Source organism: Pelmatolapia mariae, linkage group LG18 (assembly GCF_036321145.2).
Source record: "Pelmatolapia mariae isolate MD_Pm_ZW linkage group LG18, Pm_UMD_F_2, whole genome shotgun sequence".
Taxonomy (NCBI): Eukaryota; Metazoa; Chordata; class Actinopteri; order Cichliformes; family Cichlidae; genus Pelmatolapia; species Pelmatolapia mariae.
Genome location: NC_086243.1, coordinates 28083776 through 28100042, shown reverse-complemented (window position 1 = coordinate 28100042; position 16267 = coordinate 28083776). Strand labels below are relative to the sequence as shown.

General features: G+C 40.2%; 1 protein-coding gene across 3 annotated transcripts in view; it reads right to left on the bottom strand.

Moving 5' to 3' along the window:
• Positions 1 to 3004: 3004 nt before the first annotated feature.
• The window catches only part of LOC134617670 (rho GTPase-activating protein 12-like), a 60503-nt gene continuing 47240 nt past the window's right edge, over positions 3005 to 16267 (bottom strand). For 2 of the 3 annotated variants that reach the window (XM_063463011.1, XM_063463010.1), the window contains exons 4-17: positions 15730 to 15945; positions 15275 to 15355; positions 14834 to 14962; positions 13421 to 13482; positions 10939 to 11020; positions 8694 to 8795; positions 7729 to 7827; positions 7132 to 7234; positions 6662 to 6781; positions 6145 to 6243; positions 5875 to 5952; positions 5161 to 5295; positions 4667 to 4772; positions 3005 to 4379 (exon numbers count right to left, since the gene is read on the bottom strand). In XM_063463011.1, the coding sequence (XP_063319081.1) occupies positions 4205 to 4379; positions 4667 to 4772; positions 5161 to 5295; positions 5875 to 5952; positions 6145 to 6243; positions 6662 to 6781; positions 7132 to 7234; positions 7729 to 7827; positions 8694 to 8795; positions 10939 to 11020; positions 13421 to 13482; positions 14834 to 14962; positions 15275 to 15355; positions 15730 to 15945 (1587 nt within the window). In that variant the 3' untranslated portion in view covers positions 3005 to 4204. The remainder of the gene's footprint in view (positions 4380 to 4666; positions 4773 to 5160; positions 5296 to 5874; positions 5953 to 6144; positions 6244 to 6661; positions 6782 to 7131; positions 7235 to 7728; positions 7828 to 8693; positions 8796 to 10938; positions 11021 to 13420; positions 13483 to 14833; positions 14963 to 15274; positions 15356 to 15729; positions 15946 to 16267) is intronic. The other variant, XM_063463012.1, reaches the window with a different exon arrangement.

Below are 16267 nucleotides of genomic sequence, written 5' to 3'. Positions count from 1 at the left end.
TTTTTAGACCTTATTTATTTGCACGTGTCACGTGGACAGTATCTTTTCCTTCTGTTTTCCAGCAAACAGTAGAGCAAGACGACTGCATCTGTGTGCATGTTGATCATTTTTTAAACACTGATTAGTGTGAACACAAATCATCCAATGTGTGACTACAAAGCAGAGGTGTCAGCCTCGATGACCCTGATATATTTCTAATTAAAACTTCTTATGTTTATTTCCCTGCTGAGTAGCACACAGACTGTACATGACCTACTCCTGGAATCATTTCTCTTGACAGTAAAGTAGCATATATAAAAATATCCGCTCAGTTTCTGTGGAAAACGTCTTATCAAGCGTTCTGTCTGAGGACTGGAGGATCTGACATGAATTGCTCTCGCAGGTCGCGAGCTGGATGTCTGTACAAGCCTGCACATCATATCGGCAGAGTCACAGTTTCTGAGCTGCATGGATCTGTCTGATCTCCACGTTATTTCACACGTGTCTGCTTCCGTGAGTCCTGCGATGGGAGGTGTGACTACACCTCTGGCTTCTGGTAGATAACTTCCCCTCAGGGTTGCTGTCATTCAGAGGTTTTGAATTATAAAACTAATCAGCATGAAATCCTGAAGCCTGCAGAAGTGCAAAAAAAAACAAGACAACCTAAACTATTTGAAATAAAAAGGAAAATAAAGCAGGTCTGTGGCTCTTCACTCCTCTCCACCAGGTGTGTCTCATTAGCAGGAAATTCACAGGTGTGATTCATCACCTTAATTAAGGCTTTGTTGCAGTACAGTGCTCCGCTTCTATAACCCCACTGTGCACACTGCCTGCTGGCTCCATGATCAAAAAGCAGCCATTGTTGAAGTCATTAGTTATACCTGTTGTTTTGCTGCAACAGAAAGTCAAAATCTCTCCTGTGAAAAAGCCCTGCCCTGGCCTATTCTGACATTTTTATACGCAGAAAATGTGAGTTTAAATGTCACATTCTTGACACTGTGGAGGAATTAATATCTATGATTAATAAAATATATGAACTTCTGAGAATAAAACTAATCTCACAGAAAATGAGATTGAATTAAATATAAAGAATAAATATAGACTGTTCATAAAAGATGATCAACTTTCTGGGTCTGAGAACTGACTGATGTGGAAGTGTCTTAACCCTGCAGATTTTCTAATGGCCTGCAGGGGGCAGAGCCAAAAGGCTGATTGGATAGAAGCCTACTGGGAAAACAACCCTTTGACTTCATTGATCTGAGTGCTCAGGAAACAATTTCCTGATGAGTGTATGGTTTTTATTCCAAGTTTTAAGTCTTATTTAATGCAACATGTGATTTATTTTGCAAATTATAGTCTACATTAGAGTAAAAAAAGACAATAAAGCCGGGTACGTGTGCCTCATTACAGGCTTAACTGGTACAACCCCAATTCCAAAAAAAAAAAAAAAAAAAAAAAAAAGGCTCTTGTGTGAAATGTAAATAAGAGCTCAATGCAATGACTTGTAATGTTTAAACTCCGAACATTTCCAATTTTAAGACTATTTTACTATTTTCAAAGAAAATGTTACCGCATTTTAAATTCGATCATAGCAACGTCTCAAAAAAGTTGGAATGGTGTTAACAAAGGTAATCGGTACCAAAAAGGAAACAGCTGGAAGAATATTCACAAGGTTAATTGGCAACAAGTCCCTAACATGATTGGGTTTAAAAAGAGCAACAAAGTTTCTCAAAAGTAAAGATGGGCAGAGGCTCATCAATCCACCAAAAAATGGATCTACAAATTATGGAAAAGTTTCAGAATAATGCTCCTCAAAAAAATGTGGCGAGTTTGAATATCTCATCATCTATACTACATATCATCCAAAGATTCAGAGAATCTGGAGAAATCTCTGTGAGCAAGATGCAAAATGGATCTTTGGGCCCTCGAGCCCCACTGTATAAAAACAGGCATGAGTGTATCATGGAAATCTGTGCGTGGTTCAGGAAATCCTCCAGAAACTATTGCCTATGAAGACAGTTCATTGTGCCACCAAAAAAGAAGTTTCGAGCTTTATCATGAAGAAAAAGAAGCCATATGTGAATATGATCCCACCGCTATCTTCCGTGGACTGTTACTCATTTGAAATGGACGTGTGGCAAAGTGGAAAACTGTTCTGTGGTCAGAAAAAAACCCCCAAAAAACCCCAAACAAACCAAAATTTCAAATTCTTACAATTCATGGATGCTGCACCTTCTTGAGTAAAGATGAGGGACCAGGGTTCTCAGCTCTTGGTCCAAAAGACGATGGGGTGCATATATTAGTGTCTATGGAATTGGCAGCTTACACATCTTGCGAGACACAATCACTGCTGCACATTTTAAAGAAACATATGCTCTCATCCAGATGTCTTTGTCAGGGAGAGGCTTATATACTTCATGAAGTTAATGCTAAACCACATACTGCACCTCTATTACAACAGCATGACTTCATATAGAAGAGTCTGGGTATCTGCAGTCCAGACCTTTCATCAGCTGAACAAAATCTGAAACCATCATGAAACCAAATATTTGACGCAACGACCGAGGACTGTTGACTACCTGGAATCTTATGTCAGACAAGAATGGGACATCATTCCTCTCCCAAAGGTCAGCTGGTCTCCACAGTTTCCAGATGTTTACCAATCACTAAAAGAAGCTAGGATGCTACACAGTTATAAACATGTGACCTGTTTTTATTCCCATTTAAAGAGCATTCCAGCCTTTCTGGATCGGGGTTGTAATCGACAGGTAGATGCTCTATGACCACGCACCGTTTTCAGTTTCTCACTCACAGATCCAAACAGCAAAATAGCAATACTGAAAATCCTCAGCTATTGTATTTAATAGCCAGCTGATGATGTCACAATGGCCATGTCCATCTGCTGCTGATTTTCAAAAAATGGTCCTACACAGCGCTCTGTGTTGTGATGCGCTGATATCAGTGGTCACTAAAATGTATGAACAAGTGCAAAAACAACAAAGAACGAAGCTTTAGAGTATCTCTTATTTGAAGTCTTTAATTCAGTTAGACAATGCCAACAGTACTGACTCAAAGGTAAACCTCCACATCCCAGTTCATAATTTTATTTCTCAGGTCTGTTGGTTACACAATGATCACACAATAGTGATTTCTCCCTTGCATCATATATATATTTTTAACACTCCAGGCGTACTTATATTTACTATTTTTACAATATATTGCTATTTAATTCATTCATTCATGAATCCATCCACCCTCCCCATTCACATGCACACGCACAAACACTGTACAATACCGTTAATTTGTTTTGTCCCCCCCAAGATGATGTTCTGCCCACTGTTAGATGATTTGTTCTAAAAACTAAGAAGGTGGCGTGCAGATGCAATACCGGAGGCGATAACCTCTTATGTGTTCAGAGGACCTTGGTCCTGTTTTTCAGCAAGAAAATACAGAGAAGCAGATTCAAAGAGAGGGGGCACGATCCACTTAAACTAAAAGTAAAAAAAGAAAAACTAAACAAACAAAATAAAAAAAACAACAACAACAAAAAATATTCTTCCCTCCTCTTCTTGTTCCAGCGTCAGCATGTTTCACCTTTTATGTCCGAAGGTAAAGAGTCCACAGTTTGGTTTCCTTCTGTTGGTTCCTCAGTGTGGTTCATACAGGAGTGACTATACAGGTAATGAGATTTACAGTACAGTACGGTACATACAAGCTGCATCCAGCATCATAAACCCCCAATACTGCTGCCTCATCTGTAAATACAGCCTACTGGACCTGCTGCTGCTCCTTTGGCCTCAGTCAGTCTTTGCAGTAGTTCGGGCTTGCTTGGCCCAGTAAGTAATAATAGTTTTAGGAATCCAGTGATAGGACAGAAGGACGCCACCTTTGCAGTAAAGTGGCACAAATACAGCTGCGGGAGAAAATGAGACTGAAAAGTGCAAAGAGTCCAAACTTTTTGGTCGATAGTTATGGATGTTTTCATTGTAATTTTTCGGTTGGCTTTGTTGGTCTAAGATTTTGAAGATCGGAGAAGTCAGCGACCAGAGAAGCCAGGTTGGTAAGAGTTCAGGATAAGCTGGCCCAGACCGGGGCAGGGCGAGGCTGGGTCGGGTTGACCCGAGCCGGGCCGGGTTGACCCGAGCCGGGCCTGCCACGCTAGGTTAGGAAGAGCTCTGCACTGGGAGAGGAAAAGAAAAACAAAGAGAAGCTCATCCTGTGTCATCTACCTTCCAAAAATGCTCTCATACTCTAGCAGTATAAGCTCTACAATCTGGTTCTGATAGACCATGTGGACCGCCATGTTCAGCGTCTCCGTTTCAGGCCGCAGCAGCGTGGGGCCGAATACGATGGCGACGCTCTGGGTCGTCATACGGTTCTCCTCGCCGTAGTCAATCACTCTGGAAAAACAAGAGTAAAATAAACCCATTGTCAGTTATTTACCGTGCAAGGTAATATGGAAGCCAAAGAGTGCTCAGTACTCATTTGTTAATTAACTGAACAGTCATCAAGTAGATCAATCTTTTTTATTTTCTTCCATTATTTAACACCTTTGAGTTTGCACATGTTGAGAATGAAGCCCTCTTATGATTAAATATGATTTTTTTTTTTAATATTTAACTTCTGTTTTCCTAGGAGGGGAAAAAAATCAATCAGAAAAATCAATAACATGGTGTGCTGCTCTTACTTCCTGAGGTGTTTGAAGAGAGCCTGCATGGTGTCGTGGTTGGGTTTGGGCAGCTGTCTGACCAGCTCTTTGATCGATTGAACTCGATGCTTGTAGTCAGATATTTCTGCAGAACAAAAGACAAAATCCATCAAAGTCTGGATCCATCACAAAGTTACACCAGCTCACCAGTACAACATCCAACATATCTTTACTTTCAGTGAGACAATGATGAGAAAAAGTGCACTTCAGTTCACTGAAACTCATTTTTAAAGCGTTTTCAGAGAGAGGTTTGGCGACTGCAGCTGACCCTGCTTGTCTTTCCAGACCCTTACAGGAAATACAGATGAGTCCCTGGATAAAAACCCAGGAGCTGTAGTCCTTGACTGGAGGTTTCCCAGTTTGGGGCTTTGCCGTTTGGGTGCTGTGAACTGGCTGTTTAAAAAGTTAACAGGATTCCACTTAAGGGATACTACAGTGACACCGCATTTATTTACAGATACAGAGACACATACTGATGGCGCTGACAAAGTCGTGGAAGAGACTGTAGGTGAAGAGGGGCTCCGGCAGCTCTCTGAAGAACATCTTCAGGGCTCCTGTGGTCACGTGGATGTCCTCCCACTTCCCGTCTGACAGATTCACCTTCTCATCTGGACAAATACATGTGAACACCACTTAAGTATCTTATTGAGAATAAAAGAAAGGAATTCAAGTCAAAGTATCTTGTATAACACTGTATGTAAAATATTATGTTCATCTATGACCTGAATGAAGCAGTTTTAGCTTTCTTTTCCTTTCTGTTTAGCTTTTGTCTGGTTGGTTTGAGCAAAAGGTCAATGGAGCTTCTAGAGAGCTGTGTGCTTGAACATCAACACTATAGGGTTGAAAAAAAAAAGTGAAAATGAGCTTCGTTTGGCTCATAAGGATTACCAGATTACCTGCTGTACTCCTAATGTAGAACATTGACAATATTTAACATGACTTTAAAGAAATATTTACATTAAAAAGTGAGAATATTTAATGCTTTGTAAAGTGTTGTGCCATAAATAGGTGATGTATCACACATCAAATTGTGTTTTTAAAATCGTGTTAAAAGCTCTTTAACTGATTATTATTACAAAAAAGTAAGTTTTGAATATTTTTCGGCTTTACTTTTCATTTTTACTCCATTATTTACTTCAGTGGTATCTCTGCAATTAATGGCAGAGGCAGTTTCAAAGGGCACTTACCGTGATTGACAGCAAAGCGGAGTTTCTGTATGACTGCCAGGTTCCCACTAACTCTGTACAGCCCGTCTACCGACAGACCTGCAGGGATCAACACCAGTTTATCAATATCTGTAAATTAACCTTAAAGTCTGAGTAGCAGAAAAGCACAATCAGCTAAAAGGAGACCACAGTCGCACCTTATTTCAATAGGCAGTAAACCTCACCTTTCTTTTATGACAGGCAGGAAAACAGAGACTAGAATGATTTTCTCTTAACAGCAAAGTTACTCACCGTTGTTCTCCACATTGTCAATGCACATTTTGACAAAGTTCGGCACCGTGGTGTTCTCCCTTTGACACAAACTGGAAAGAGCACAGCCAAACACCTGATCTGGAGACACAGAAAATAAACAACGGTCACAAAACAGACCAAACACACTGGTTTGCTTTCAGATCTCAACACTAGACCTTCTCTGGTACTTCAGTGCTTTTAGTTTTTATTAGAGGTTAATGTACAGAAGGCGAAAAAGAATCATAAATTCCTGATTTATGTGTGAAAACTGGACTCTGATGTCTTAAGCCAAAAGTCTTAACAGTAAAATAAATAACAAGAAACACACCAAAGCTCACGTGATGCATCCAAATGTACAGCTCTAATTAACTTTAAAAAAGCACTGATGTGTGCTTCTTTACTGCTGTCATCTATCAGCTACATTTCCAAACCTTTGCTGCTTGTAACATCTTTTCAACTTTCCACAGAAGAAATGAAACCGAAAACATTTCGAGTGTTGCTGTTGTTTCTTTGGCACCTTTAATGTATCCCTTATCCTTGACGGTCTGAAGGGTGGGACGGCCGGTCAGGAGCTTCTTCAGCTTGTGCCTGGTCTTCTTGTGCTCGGAGGAGTCCATGCTGGTTGAGGGCTTCATGGCTGTGGAGGAGACACGAGACAGGACGGTGTTATCCACCATTCGTCTCAGCACGCTGACCGCCATGATGTTTTGGAGGAGTGAAACTGATAAGCTATTGTTTTATAGGGTAAGGAGGGCAGATGAGGTTGCTGAGGCCTTTGACCAAATAGGCTTGTTGTTGTACTTTGTGCTTTCACTCACGTATCCCTTCCACTCTTTGTTAGAGGAGTCATGCACGTTAGTCATTTACTGCTACTGTAAATATTTGGAATGTGAGGATCTGTGGCTACTTTCAGTCATTTTTAGTCACGTTTTATTTCTCGAATCCCACCCTGAATGAATGATTCTCCCCATTTAACAGAATGCAAACCTTTGGCTTTCTTGGAGTCTCTGCGGTCTTTCTCTTTGTCATGTTTCTCCGCACCAGGCGACTCGGGCATGTCCGCCTCTATGGGGTCATCAGACTCACTGGCCTAATACACACAGAAAAAAAATACACACACAAGGAAATAAGATACAACCGCTTGTAAAAGTCTCAAAAGATGCTCTTTGGCCTCTGGAAAGAAAACAATAAACTCTCCATCTTCTCGGTTTAATTTTCACGCTACTCTGCTTTTATGTAGCTTTGAAGTGTTTATTTCCCTTACAGTTGCTGGTTGTAGGTTTTCCATAAATGTGAAATTGCGTTTCATTCAGACCATAAAGCCTATTGTTGGTTAACTTCTTCGTTTTCCCTCAGTGGGTAAAAATGAGCAGCTGCTGTTTAGTTTGTGCTCAGAGCAAAAAGGTAACTGTGACACAGCAGTCCTCTTTGTGCGGGTGACTGATAAGAGAAACAATGTCAAACCCGGACGTATTCCTTCATGCTGAACCACAAATCTTCTCACTGCAGATGATTTAAAATTGACTTTATTCTGTTTAAAACAGATGGAAACTATATTGACAGAGTGAAGGTGTTGCTGCTCACATGGTTGCTGATGGTGTCCTGCAGCGCCTTGAACCAATCGTTGACGATGCTGTCGTTTTCTGACTGGATCAGCAGGTCTGTGCCCTGACGAGTCTTCAGCTGCAGTCAGGAGAGGCACAAATCATTTTTCTCATAAACATTTTGAGTTTGTGAGTGCAGCACTGACTACTGACTAAATCACAAAACATCCGAATCCACCAGAGCGATTTCTATAGTTTATTCTCTAAACATTTTACAATAACTGCTGGATGTCCTGCATATAAGAAATTGTGAGACCCACCAGAGAAGCTTAAACCAGGAAAAACCTGTTATACTTCATACCTGAGAAATATTAACATCACTCAATGCTTTCTCCACCTGAATATGAAACATTTACTTCAATCAAGCAAGCAGTCATAATCTGCAGTAACATATATGTTACTGTTCCAGTAACTGTCTGTGTTTGTTTTGTCATTTATGTATTTAGATGCTTTAGCAACTCACTGGGGACAGCAGAGGAAAATTATAAAACAAATTATAGCCAAATCTTGCACATTTACAAGCACTAATGTTAAACAACATGCACAATTGCTTTTCAATACAATAAACAGAAATATAAGCTCAGGAATAAGTGCTGGATTTTTTTGTTTCTAAACAGTCTGTGATGGCTTTTTGTTCCTTTCTCATGTTTTCAAAGTTTGTTCATCAAGTAAAAAATGTGTTTATTTCATCTGTAAATAACGCTACTAACTTTCTCATGTTTAAAAGAAATTACAATTTAGATTTCAACGCTCTAGCTTTTTCAATAGTTCAAGTTCTTTAAAATGTTTGCACAGATGTATAATATGACAGAGGCAAACAAGAGATTTTGGTCTACAGGCAATAGATTTTATTTTGATTCTGAATACAAAATGATATGTAAACAGTGACGCCTCATAAAAAGCGATAAAAGCAAAAGACTGGATGTTATTTAAGATCTCCCTCACCTCTATAACGTGCTTCTTGCTGGACTTGTCTTTGGAAGCCCAGTCCACTGAGCCGCCCTTCAGATCCACTGTGAGCTCTGGTTTCGACTGACCGCCTCCAAACTGGACAGAGACAGAAAAACAATCATATTAACAAACAGAGGGCCTGCTTATATACAGTGGTCTCCTTTTTCTTTGATTGTTGAACCATGCAACAGCTCACATCAAAGAAAAGAAAAAGTCAAATGATAATGGTGCGCACGTCAGTCAAGTTTCTGTCCAACTGTAAAATTTTCTTAGCTTTTAAAGTGTGAGGAAGAAAACAGAAGAATAGTTTCAGTCGAGGCCAAACACTTAATGGTGAATATGAATGGAGAGTTGTACTACTTGTATTTTCAGCTTTTTCCTTGCAAGTGTATTAGATGTGGTTGTCCTAGTTGCCTACTCAGTGCTCTGCTGCCTAATTTACTGCTGAAAACAAAGGCTTAAATATGCACTTCCCTTCAAAGGAAGACAAGAAATAACATTTAAAATGTCCAACTGCCTTTACGATAGAGTAAAGTGCCCATCACCACCTAAATCAGTACTAGGGACTCAATGTAATTGCACACACTTTACTTCAGTATTTTCTTTTCTTGCCACACCAGGTGCCTTCACCCTTCAGCCAATCAGCTGATGAGACTGATAAGACTTTTTGATAGTAGAGTTAAAAAAAAAATCAAAACAATAAGAAAAACAAACAAACAAAAAAAAAAACCCATGCATTTGATCCAAATTCACATGCATATAAAACGTAACTCCAGTGATTGATCTGTAGTCTTCCTATGTGCTAAACAAAAACAAAAAAATGACAAAAATCCACCTTTCTGTAGCACTCGTTTCACATCAGGAGCTCATAAACCAAAGGCAGTCCAGAAAAGATTGGTTTGCACAAGTACATCTAAAACTCAAGGTAATCCTGCTTGTGTGTGAAATCAATAATTGTGATGCCCTGCAGATCTCCATCCGAGTTTTCCATTTCTAACCAAACAACTCTATGATTAAATTAAATCTACATCCTGTTTGTCAACTCAAACAGTAAAAATACGTCAACCCAGAGATTAGCAAGTAATGACAGCAATATTGTCCCTTTTTTTGAGTCATGCCAGTGAATATTAGTCAGAGCATGACAGACAGCAGGAAGATGGCATGCAGAGAAGTAGAAGAGTTGGAAGCACGCATAAGGAAGGAGGAAGAACATACAGAGGAGGCTCGGTTGAGCCTTGAGCAGCCAAAGGAGACATCAGGTCGTTTCTTAGCTGACGGCCTCCAGTTACTCAACAGTGACAGGAGCAATTCAGGGAAGTAGCCACTCTGATAGTATGGCTGAACAGAGGGATGGAGGGAGGAATGAAAGAAAAGGATGATGGGAGGATGAGGCCAAAGGTAAAGAGATGGAGGCATGGAAAGAAAAGGACACATACAGAAGAGAGAATATTCAACTCCCCCTCAGTGACCTAACAAACAGCCTGAAAAAATGTTGTGCAAATTTTGAAGAGATGGGATTTATATAATAACCCCAGATGCAGGGGAATAAGTACAGAATACAGATTATGAAGCAACACTTGACAACAAGGAGAAAAGATGAACCTAAATGTTAACAGGAGGCATGCTTAATTAATTCAGAAGTTTAACCCGTCACCGAGTTTCTTAACCACCAGCTAACTATATCCAACAGGTAAGGGAACAGTTAGCAGCCAGGCTGCCCTTAAGACTGAGATAACAGAAACCAGATCGTCATCCAATTCAAAAGCTTAACTGCACACAGTGTTTCTTAACACTCCTACATCTGCCCTTCAGATTGAAGGAACTGACCTGCAGTATAAATAAGCAGAACGACCTTTCCACTGAGACTGACCTTTTTCAGGCCTCACTGAGTTAGTGAGACTTCACCAAAAGAAGAGGTTACCTCCAAAATATTTCATAATGTATGAAGTTATGGATTGTGTTAACAAAGCTGCAATCAAAAAAGAACTGTACATAATGAAAAGGATACTGCTGCGCATACATCTAATCATGAAAGTCGGTGTTCGATACAGGCTGTGTCAGAAACGTAAGAAAGTGAACTCAGATGACAAAGTCACTGAAGGAGGTCTTTCAATGCAACAGAGCAGCAGAGCCACATTAGTAACTCTTTTCAATGGCCTTTGATGTTCACAAAACAGTGTGTGGCTCTGTTTTGATACGAAACAACAGCTTTTAATGGCAGCAAGTTTCTATCACTCACCCAGCTAGTTCCACCTCCCTGTCCTTTGGCAAACAGGAGCGTTGAACCTTGGAGGACGGTCCAGGAAGAAGTCCAGTTCTTCCTGTAATGGATGTAAATAATAATAATAACAAAAAAAACATACTTCATGTACTTAAAACAAGTGCTGAGATTAGAGCCAACTACATCATGTACATGCAAGACAGAAAAGAATTCAAAGTTGCCCTTTGAACTGGAGAAATACTCACGGGATCGTTTCTATTGCTAATTTACTGAGAGTACTGAACTGCCTCCTTTTTTGTTTTTCAACCTTTTCTTTTGTCCTCTACTCATCCGACAGGGTAAAAGACTGACATAGTCACTTTAACATCACCCACAAGTTTATGAAGTCTAGTTTTAAAGTCTTGAGATAAGCATCGTTGCCATCAGCATCGCCATCTTGCTTTTGAAGCGAATGTGATGAGCAAGGGGTGGGTCTAACTGTGAAACTCTGGCCAGTGACTTGCCCATCAGAAACCAAATAGTATAACCTGGATATGTCCTTTCTGACCCTTAGAATGACCAGCATGTACCAAACAGACTTCAGTATGACCTGAGAGGAGTGACTGAGGACATTAACTCATCTGGAAAATGTTTACTGAGGTGAAATGTATGAGCCGATTTCTCGTATACTTCTATAGGATCTTAAGTCTTTTTGCAGCCTTTTATTAGCTATCCTCCTTGTGGCTAATAAAAAGAATGCAGGTTCAGGTTCTTCTACATTTGCTTCACTTTTCATAACAAGAAGCTACGTCCATTTAATTTATTTTTTTTCTAATGGCGTCTATAGCCTGTATTTCAACTGCTGTAACAAAATAACTTCCAAAATATTGGAAAAAACAGTATCTTGTGTCATGCTGCATTGTTTGGAATTTATATTAAAAAAAATTAATGACAGCATGCATCAATTTTTAAGTCACTCAGTTTATCATTACAAAGAAACTTTACTGTGGTAAACAAAACACGACACCACATCTGCATGGGCTAAACACATTACATCAGTGTTGCATAGAAGGCTGTGATATTCTAAGGAGTTTAATTTAAAAAAAAAAAAAAAAAAAAAAGACTCGACTTCTTTAAGTTTCTTGAAGATGTTTTCACCTCTCATACAGGAAGAGGTTCAAAAAAGCTTCTAAGATGGACTACCATGCCCTGGATGACTCAGAACCTACACAGACAGGCTGTGAAATATTTGACAGTAAAGAGATGTCCTAGCAGCAACATGGTGTCCAGAGACTACAGAACGTCAAACATTCAATAATGATGGGCAAAATAACCTCTGCTGAGCAGGTGGGTCCTTTATTCAACTTCCTCTCACAAAAAGTGAGAGCAAAGGATACCATTGACTGTTTTCTACAGTCAATGAAGGATACCGCTGACTGACATATTACAGGGTTGGTAAATACTTTCAAGGGTTACCTAGGCAACTGGAGTCTGACCAACCATCAGCCACAAAGTACTACATGATAAGTTAATTGTTTCCAGTGTGGACCCTCTTTGAGAAGGCAGATTAATTTGGACAAATTGTGGCCTATTTTTAACAACACAATGATTCCTGGTGCAACTTACAGGGAAATGTGCAAAAAAGCATTTATTATTATTTTTTAAATCTTGAGGGGACTAGCCTAATAAGAGAGACCCTCTGCTGTGCTGATTTATGGCCCTCAGAACATAAGTTTGATAATAATACTGAGTCAGTATTACTCACTGGGGTTGGATTTTCTCTATGGTTCAATTGTCATATCATCCCCCTGCGGCACTGCTGCCATGGCGGCAGAGAAGGTCAATGTACACCTAATAAGAGTAGTGATATCCAGCCTCCATAATGCACAACGTGTAAGCGACAAACAGGAGCGCCGGGTATTATGAAACATTTACACACTGACAAACAGTACAATGTTGACTGATTTGGCTGACCACGATTATTTGATGTAGTGGTAGAGATATCAGCTGAAGAGCTAAAATGGTGTTAAGTCACAACATTAGCTGGTTCTGTAGTTTAGTTCTACTAAATCATTCAGTTTTTTTCGCTGTGTAAAATATTTCACTTGTCTCTCCTACAGTCTTCATTGCACCATTCTCACACGCAGCAGAGTCGTTCACCAACAAAAATAAAGGAGACGAGTTAAACGAGTACCTCTGCAAATACATTGTCGCCTGAAGCTCCATTTAAAAAACAAATAAATAAATCCAACAGTCATAAATAGGCATCAGCTTTTTCACACACACTAACGCCAAAGGACTGAAAAGCCCAGGTACGAACCCGTTTACATGTAAGCCCACATCTGTGTCACAAATGTTGGTTATATGTGGAGACATGACCTGAAACTATGGCGAGGCAGCTTCAGTTTATTTTTAATCTCATATAATCATATTCATTTATGGGGAATGGAGAAATTGACTGGCAAACTCATCAATCCCTTTAACCATAATCATAACCCTCATGCTACTTACTACTACTTACCGCACTTTCTTGCCATTTTCAGTGATCTTTGTCACATTCAGAATTCCACATTTTTCAGATGGCTGCAGAGGGGGAAAAAAATTAATACACAGTTTTAACATTGATTAATTTTGATAATTCCCACAAAAAGAGACAGAGAGAGATGCTGTTTAATCTTGGTTGCTACTGCCGTATAAAAACACCACCGCCACCACCAAATATCCCACCACCAGAATAATAACAGCCTTCAGCTTGGAGGCAAAAAATCCAAAAAACTACTATACCACTTTTCTGAAAGGCAGAATTCACACACTGAATGAAAATGTATTAGAATAAACTAACGTTAAAACTACTTGTGCAACATTCAGACAAACAAGGTGATTTTTGGTGAATTAACCAACTCAGGAAAACAATTTCTGACAATATAAAGACTTCTGTGTGATTAACCAAGGTCAAGAAATGCTTTTATAGTCCACAGTGCTGCCTATTAACAGGATTTCCTACACAGGTTTAAGGTATTTGTTCAATTGGACTTTAGTTTTCCTTCAGGATGTTGAGCTTCTTTTATTTAACTGGTACAAAGACCTGTGCAGGAAACCTGCCATACAACATGTGTCACCATCCAACAATCTGAGACCACGTTAAATCCCTGCAGGAGGCGAAGAAGGTGAGGTTAGTGGTGAGTACTAACAGAGGCGGGGGGCTTGGGAGACGAAGGGCAGGAGTCAGAGTCAGGAGAGGGGGGCTTGAGACTCAAAGGAGCGTCCTGGTCAGGAGACAGGGATGAAAAAAAGAAACAATGTCAAATGGGCTAACAAAAGAAGGTTAATGAGAAAATGATGCAAGGTTAAGGAGACACGGACAACTGAAAGAGGGTGATGGTAATTAGCAGTGAGATTATAATGTGTGTCTAGTACCTGTGTGTTTTCCAGGAGACACAAAAGGATTATTAATTAAGATGTGGACGCAAGTACAGTTTCTATGAGGTTTCATGCAACTATAACTACTTCATGTTCAGGCTAATCAGTACATTTTAAAGACAATCATCCAACATTGCTGCAGAAGTCCAGTTTGTGATTAATACAAATTATTTAAATTAAAAAGGTTTGATCAAATAAAATCAACTGAGAGTGAGAAAGGAGGTTTAATAATCACTCCGGTTGTGTGATTACGGTCATGCAGGCTGAAGGAACAGACACTGATTGATCAGGGTGACAGGCTACTGACTTGGTGTTTGTATGGATGTGGGCGTGCAGAGCCTGATCGGAAACGCCTGGTTTTTAACAGCCACTGCAAAGCAATCAGTCTACAACTGAAAATCTTAACTCAACAAATATCTCGGTCTATTTTTAAATCCAGGTGCAGCAGGAAACCTTAAGGATAAGTAAGGTGCATGAGACTAACAGTACAGTTTGTTGTATAGGGGTGTCAGACCTTGTCGGCTGGGTCCTGGACGTAGGCGCTATGTCTCCACTTGGTCAGGACGATGGGCTCCACGTTTCTTCTGTCTAGACTGCGGGTCTTTGGAGCATCCACAGAGGGTTGGGGAGGGGAGTGGTTGTACTTCATTGAAGAAACAAAGAATTGCATGACTTCAGTATACCACTAAAACCATTTTTTCCTTAACAACAACAACAAAAAAAAAAGCCCTTGCAATAGTATATTAAATTATTAGGTGCAGTAGAGGTGTCGCAACTATGCTCTAGTTATCTCTTGTCGCATTGAAATATGAAGCTTTACCGCCCCATCACGTTATTCTTGGGTTCAGAAATTGTGGTCCATCCTGTGCGGTTGTGCAGCACGTACACTGTGCTCACCTGTACGACAGGTCAGTACGCCATTAATTCTCATCGCTCAACTGTTTTAGCATCTCACCTTTGGCAGCTCCCATTCTGACCTGGAGCCGTCTGCACTGTAGTAATAAGGTCTTCCCTGGTCATCAACGTGCTTTAACCACTGAGCAGACACACCGGAGAAAAATCATTCAGTGGTTTGAAGCCTAAAAATTTATTTTATTTATATATTAATTTTCAGCCTTCTGTTATATTGTCTCGATTGAGATTTTATTAATTTATTTTCTGAGTAGATTTGACCTAATTGGGTTTCCTTTTAGTTACACATAAAAGCCATTAAAACAAATTATGACAATAAGAAAATAACAGGTAAAAGTGTGTATAGTTTGGTATCATCATAGTTTCCTTGTTAACAGGAAACATTTGTGCTGTGCCCCCCAAGCAGAACTTTCCTGCAATTCAAATCAAAACCTGCTCCCACTTGCAGTCCCAGAAACCCCCTGCAGTAAAGACAGATTGGAGCGGTGCAGCCGGTACCTTCTCGTTAGTATAGTCGCTGACGTACAGCGTGTGACCGTACTCGTCCATCTCCTCCGACCAACCGCGTGGCGGCGAGCCATATTGGCTGTCTGACTGGCTAGAGTAGGTAGAGTAGGTACTGAAGCAGGTGTCCTCCGATGACAGAGGCTGCAGTCGACCAATAGAAAGCGAGAGAAAGGGGAGGAAAGACGGCGAGAGCGAGAGAGGGGTGGTCTGCCATTTGTTTAAAAAAAAAAAAAAAGAGAGAAAGAGACAGGAGAGGGCAAGTTTCACCACAGCGTTGGAGAGAAGAAAAGACAGTCATGCACCCAGAAACAATAAATCATCAGTAAAACACCCAACACCAGTTTGATTCAGTACAGAGACCCAGAAAAGTCAACAGAGCGCTAAAAATGTTCATGCTTGATTTTGGCCAGTGATGAAGGCAACTCCTGCACTGTGGCACAGAAGAGATGAGGGGACAGTGCCTGCTTTGGGCCTGTAGGTGGCAGTGTGGTGCAGTCATTTAATGAAACAGAGGCCGAGTCAGTATTAC